The 6,000-nt window shown below is 43.0% G+C and overlaps 1 protein-coding gene across 4 annotated transcripts; it reads left to right on the plus strand.

Moving 5' to 3' along the window:
- Positions 1-684: 684 nt before the first annotated feature.
- Positions 685-5,536, plus strand: LOC139575983 (ubiquitin-like protein 7). Of its 4 annotated transcripts, none has more exons than XM_071401519.1 (11): positions 685-745; positions 1,079-1,259; positions 1,363-1,482; positions 1,611-1,693; positions 3,560-3,644; positions 3,744-3,801; positions 3,925-4,058; positions 4,304-4,353; positions 4,435-4,611; positions 4,723-4,845; positions 5,139-5,536. In XM_071401519.1, exons 2-11 carry the CDS (start codon positions 1,088-1,090, stop codon positions 5,277-5,279), a joined length of 1,143 nt encoding a protein of 380 aa, XP_071257620.1. In that variant the 5' UTR covers positions 685-745; positions 1,079-1,087; the 3' UTR covers positions 5,280-5,536. The 4 variants fall into 4 exon arrangements, with proteins under 4 accessions (XP_071257620.1, XP_071257622.1, XP_071257621.1 ...); XM_071401521.1 differs by having other exon boundaries at positions 4,726-4,845; XM_071401520.1 differs by lacking the exon at positions 685-745 and adding an exon at positions 747-855.
- Positions 5,537-6,000: the final 464 nt, after the last annotated feature.

Here is a 6,000-nt window from a genome sequence, read left to right on the forward strand (position 1 = left end):
GTATACCTGTCGCAAGACACACTGGTTGATGCTTATTTATATAACCCTCTTAGGCCTCACTCCCCCATATCTGAGATATGCTGTAGCCTTCATCCTCCACATACAACACCCGTTCTGCCAGTCACATTCTGTTAAAGGTCCCCAAAGCACACACATCCCTGGGTCGCGCTGCAACAAACAAGCTGCAACAACAAACGAGCTGCAACAAACACTCAAACTAGGCGGTTTTATCTCAATCTCTTCATTCAAAGACTCAATCATGGTCAGTTGACAGTTGTGGCTGCTTTGTGTGATGTATTGTTATCTCTACCTTATTGCCCTTTGTGCTGTTGTCTGTGCCCAATAATGTGTGTATGTTTTGTGCTCCTACCATGTTGGGTTGCTACCATGTTGTTGTTATGTTGTGTTGCTACCATGCTGTGTTGTCATGTGTTGCTGCCTTGCTATGTTGTTGTCTTAGGTCTCTCTTTATATAGTGTTGTGTTGTCTCTCTTGTTGTGATGTGTGTTTTGTCCTATCTTTATATTGTATTTATTTTTTATTTTAAATCTCAAGCCCGTCCCCGCAGGAGGCCGTTATTGTAAATAAGAATTTGTTCTTAACTGACTTGCCTAGTTAAATAAAGGTTCAATAAAATAAAAAATACATTGTTGCCATCATGTATATTCCATTACTTCCGCTTTGGTCAGCGTGATTGTGGACCACGTGAATAACACGGAAGCAGATCGTGTCAACAAAGCAAATCGTGAGTCTGCAGTACAATTTTGCAATGAGTTTCATGTAAATCCATTCGTGGATGTAATAGGTTTTAGTGACTGCCATACGAATGTTCTTTTTGAAAACGTCATCCAAACGGTCTTTACTTGCTAAAAATGTTCATGCCTAATGTTAGTGGCATTATAGAAGCGATAGCTAGCGTGCTAGCTTAATGGCTAATAGCGAACGGTAACGTTAGCTGTGCATATCAGAAGATTAGACATTACTTTTCCTAACTTTAGCTAGTTTTAGATTCGTGAATGTGGTGCTGACTTCACTATGTTACCAATGTAGATTGTCGTTGTAACTTGTTCCTGTCTAGAAACAACTCATGATGTCGGAGTGGCACCTGTCATTGAAGCTGGTGGATCAGCCCAAATCCACCTTCCACTTCCCTGAGACGATGCCTGGAGACGTGTCTCCCGGCGGCTACCGAGTCTCTACTCTGAAACAGCTCGTTGCAGCACAGCTTCCTGATTCCCTACCGGACCCCGAACTCATAGGTTTGCATTGCATAAGTGAACAACTCAAATGTGAACTAACTTAGCCAACTTCTGTACCTTATTTATGATTTTTGTCTAAAGTTTTTTTAATTTCATATGTCAGAGCTGGTACACTGTGGTCGCAAGTTGAAGGACGACCTGACTTTAGACTCATGTGGGATCCAGCCTGGATCCACCCTGCACATCCTCAAAAGGACCTGGCCTGAACCAGAAATCAATCCAGGTGGGTTTTGGCAGACTAACTCTAACCCTCTTAGAAGCGCCATGTCACTAGACATTTCCATTTATAAGGTTACTTCTATAAAGAACCATAGTAATTTATCTCTCCTGTCTTTCTCCCCTTGTCTGTAGAGCCAGTGAACAGGACGACTGCAGCCAGGGAGTTCCGTGTGCTGCAGGCAGCCCTCCACTCCAACTCCACCTACAGAGACTCGGTAATAACATTGTTATGGGGTTGAGAATGAAAATGTAGACAGATGTATTTATCAGAAATCCTATTATTTCAGTTACAGTGGGGTCCAAAACGGTTGACAACCTTGATAAAGATGAGCAATGGTGAATTTGTAAAATACACTGAACAAAAATATAAACACAACATGTAAAGTGTTGGTCCCATGTTTCATGAGCTGAAATAAAAGATCCCAGAAATGTTCCATACGCACAAAAAGCTTATTCCTCAAATGTTGTGATCAAATTTGTTTACATCACTGTTAGTGAGCTTTTCTCCTTTGCAAAGATAATCCATCCACCTGACAGGTGTGGCATGTCAAGAAGCTGATTAAACAGCATGATCATTACACACGTGCACCTTGTTCTGGGGACAATAAATGGCCACTCCAAAATGTGCAGTTTTGTCACACAACCCAATCTGACAGATGTCTCTGTTTTGAGGGGGCATGCAATTGGCATACTGACTGCAGGAATGTCCACCAGAACTGTTGCCAGATAATTTAATGTTGATTTCTCTACCCTAAGCTGCCTCCAATGTCATTTTAGAAAATTTGGCAATATGTCCAACTGGCCTCACAACCGCATACCACGTGTATGACATTATGTGGGCGAGCAGTTTGCTGATGTCAACGTTGTGAACAGAGTGCCCCATGGTGGCGTTGGGTTATGGTATGGGCAGGCATTCGCTACGGACAACAAACACAATTGTATTTTATCGATTGCAATTTGAATGCACAGAGATAGCGTGACGAGATCCTGAGGCCCATTGTCCTGCCATTCAGCCGTCATCACCTCATGTTTCAGCAGGATAATGCACTGCCCCATGTCGCAAGGATCTGTACACAATTCCTGGAAGCTGAAAATGTCCCAGTTCTTTCGTGGTCTGCATATTCACCTTGCATACTCACCAGACATGTCACCCATTGAGCATGTTTGGGATACTCTCGATCGACGTGTAAGACAGTGTGTTCCAGTTCCCGCCAATATCCAGCAACTTCGCACAATCATTGAAGAGGAGTGAGACAACATTCCACAGGCCACAATCAACAGCCGGATCAACTCTGTGTTACGCTGCATGTGGTAAATGGTGGTCACACCAGATACTGATATACTGAGCTATATGTTATGCTCAAAAGAATGGGACAGTTATATTATTTTATACTAATACAATTGGTCAGAGAAAGATAGTTTGTTGAATTAGTAATACTTTTTTCTCAAAAGGTAGTGTTCAAAATTATTGACACCCCTAAAAATTATTATAAATAAAGTAGTCAAAGGTGTGGTATTTGGTCCCATATTCCTAGCTCGCAATGACTACATCAAGCTTGTGACTATACAAACGTGTTGGATGCATTTGCAGTTTGTTTTGGTTGTGTTTTAGATTATTTTGTGCCCAATTGCAATGAATGGGAAATAATGTATTGTGTCATTATGGAGTCACTTTTTTATTGTAAATAAGAATAGAATATATCGTGATTACGGATAATCCTGAATGAATTGTGAATAGTTATGAGTGAGAAAGTTGCATAGGGTCAAAGATCCTACCTCCAAAACATGCTAACCTCTCACCATTACCAATAACAGGGGAGGTTAGCATGTCTTGGGGGTAAGATCTTTGATCCTCTGTAAATCTCACTCATCATTATTCATGATTGTTACTTGTTAAATAAGAATATATTTATCTAGGCAATTGTATTAGTATAAAACAATAGAATTTCACCATTTTTATTTAGCATACAATATAGCTCAGTATTTGAATTATTTACTTTATACGGTCATTATTGCTCTTATTTATCAAGGGTGTCAATCATTTCGGACCCCACTGTATATAACTTAATTTGCTTCCCCAGGTGTTTAAGATGCTGACTAATAAGGAGTCTCTAGATCAGATCATTGTGGCCACGCCAGGGCTGAGATCTGACCCGGTAGCGCTAGGCAAGTACTGATTAGCCCTGCCCGTTATGACGTGACATCATCCTAACCATGTCACCAAGGAGGTTATGTCTTACAATGCTATTCTTCTGAATCTTGCAGGAGTGCTCCAAGACAAAGATCTATTTGTGCAATTCACAGACCCGAACATGCTGGATGTGTAAGTGTTTTTGTTCCATATACTGTAGAATGACTTTGTCATACCATGTTGTGAATGAGTAACTATACTGTGGATTTGTGACATTAGGCATAATACAAAAGTATTGAATGTTTTGCCTTGCAGGTTGATCAGTTCTCACCCAGCCTTGGTCAATGCCATCATCCTGGTCCTCCACTCAGTGGCTGGCAGCATGCCTGCTCAGTCCAGCGCCGGCTCCTCCCGCAACGTCTCCTCCAGCTCCTACAGTGACATGCCAGGTGAGTATCACACTGGTGAACACTACAGGGTTGTGTTCAATAGAGCAGACCGTAAAAGAATGGTTTGCAACGGAAAACAAAAATCTCTGATCTTATTGCACAAGGTTCAGGTAGCACCTATCTGTTTCTTATTTTTCAAAACGTTTAGTCCCTACTGGACACGACCAAGTAATGGCCACATCGGTCTGTCACTCACCATCACAAAGACTGGAACATGTATGACATTTGCTTTGTCTTGTCTGCAGGAGGGTTTATGTTTGAGGGCATGTCTGATGATGATGAAGATTTCCAATCGGTGAGTCAATCTAGCTGGATTGAGATTAAAATGTAAATATAGATGGAGTATAGCTAACACCATTGCTATGTGTGTAACTAGGGAAATCCGGCAGGCCCATCCAACCGAACCGGGGGCCCAGCAGGAATGCGGCCTGTGTCCCTTGGCCATAGTGGAGCTACAGGCCCTCGACCCATAACACAGAGTGAGCTGGCCACTGCCCTGGCCCTGGCCAGTACTCCTGAGAGCAGTGCTGTTACTCCCACTGCAGGGGCTCAGGTAAAGAATGGCCCATAATCCTCCCTCAACACACACAAACACACTCCTCTACCAGTGACACAGAACAGACACTTTCGCTTCTAGCTGCGTGCCCTTTGTTCTGTGTTGCAGCAGGACCCCTCATCTGGAGTGCCTCCCACGCCAGCAGGGACTCCTGTCAGCAATGACCTTTTCAGCCAGGCACTGCAGCAGGCTCTGCAGGCCTCCAGCATGTCCGGCATGTCCTCTCTGCAGGTCAGTCTCTTCTCCTTTCCCCCTCTCCTCTACTCTCTCATTCCCTCTCCTCTCACTGTGCTACAGGAGCCGCGAGGACAGACCAGATCCACAGGTCTCGACCTTTAAAGGACAACACTGTGGATAGAAGCTGTGCTGTTAATCATACTGCCTGGAGCAATGGCACTCGCTGCGCTTCTATTTGGTCTCTCTCTAGCTGGAGTAATGACGGCCTAAACTTCAACGTCTCTGACTGTGTGTTTTGGTCTGTTTGCCAGTAGTTTTAAGGCTAGCTTTGTTCTACTGTCTTATAGGGGCGTTGGCAGTCCCAGCTGCAGCAGCTGAGAGACATGGGGATCCAGGATGAGGAGCTGATGTTACGGGCGCTGCAGGCTACAGACGGGGACATTCAGTCAGCTCTGGAGCTCATCTTCGCTGGAGGGCCAGGACTCTGAGCCAAGCCAGGGCCCTGAGAGAGGAGAGTGCAGGGGGAAACGTCTCTACACAGACCCAAGCTGATGGCTCTGGTCATTCTGCCATTAGGCTGTGATATGGACACTTATATGGACACAATGCTTCAGACATGAAGACCTCATTACTACTCCTCTACCCTTTCATACACAGCCTAAATGGAACAACCTTTAAATGGCTGGCAAAACATTTCTTCTTTTTGTTTTTGACTTGTAATAAAGATAAACATGTACCTTATCTACCCCTGAATCTGACTGACTCATTTAAAGGAGGTTTGGTGTTAGCCCCTGAAGGCTTTAATCTCATCGCTGTGTGAATATATACATAATCAAAGAGGGCTGTGTTCTACCAGAAATCTTCGTTTTGTTTCAGACACTAACATTGACTCAGATCTGCTATAAAATATGGATTGGAAGAAAGCAGCGTTGATACTACCTCTTGAGTCTAATTGTAATTCATACAGTTGTACACTAGGTGGCAATGTATAACCACTTACCATAGTTCCTTTGCAATTCCATTCAATAGAGAAATAAGTAGAAAGTAGATATTTGACAAATATGGCTAGCTAATGTTTGAACTGTTTCAGTTGGGCTGCCAGATCAATAAACACAATGTAAATACTAGTATTAGACTATTTTGTGGTTTGATAAAAAGCTCATCCAACATGTATGAGATGTATTACATTTTTACAGCTGACATTATGCA

The sequence above is a fragment of the Salvelinus alpinus genome, chromosome 5 (assembly GCF_045679555.1).
Source record: "Salvelinus alpinus chromosome 5, SLU_Salpinus.1, whole genome shotgun sequence".
Lineage (NCBI taxonomy): Eukaryota > Metazoa > Chordata > Actinopteri > Salmoniformes > Salmonidae > Salvelinus > Salvelinus alpinus.

Coding starts and splice junctions, on each gene's coding strand:
- LOC139575983 (XM_071401519.1), top strand. CDS start 1,088: ATGATGTCGGAGTGGCACCTGTCATTGAAGCTGGTGGATCAGCCCAAA. Junction 1,694..3,559: donor ACTCCACCTACAGAGACTCG/GTAATAACATTG, acceptor TTGCTTCCCCAG/GTGTTTAAGATGCTGACTAA. Junction 3,645..3,743: donor ATCTGACCCGGTAGCGCTAG/GCAAGTACTGAT, acceptor TGAATCTTGCAG/GAGTGCTCCAAGACAAAGAT.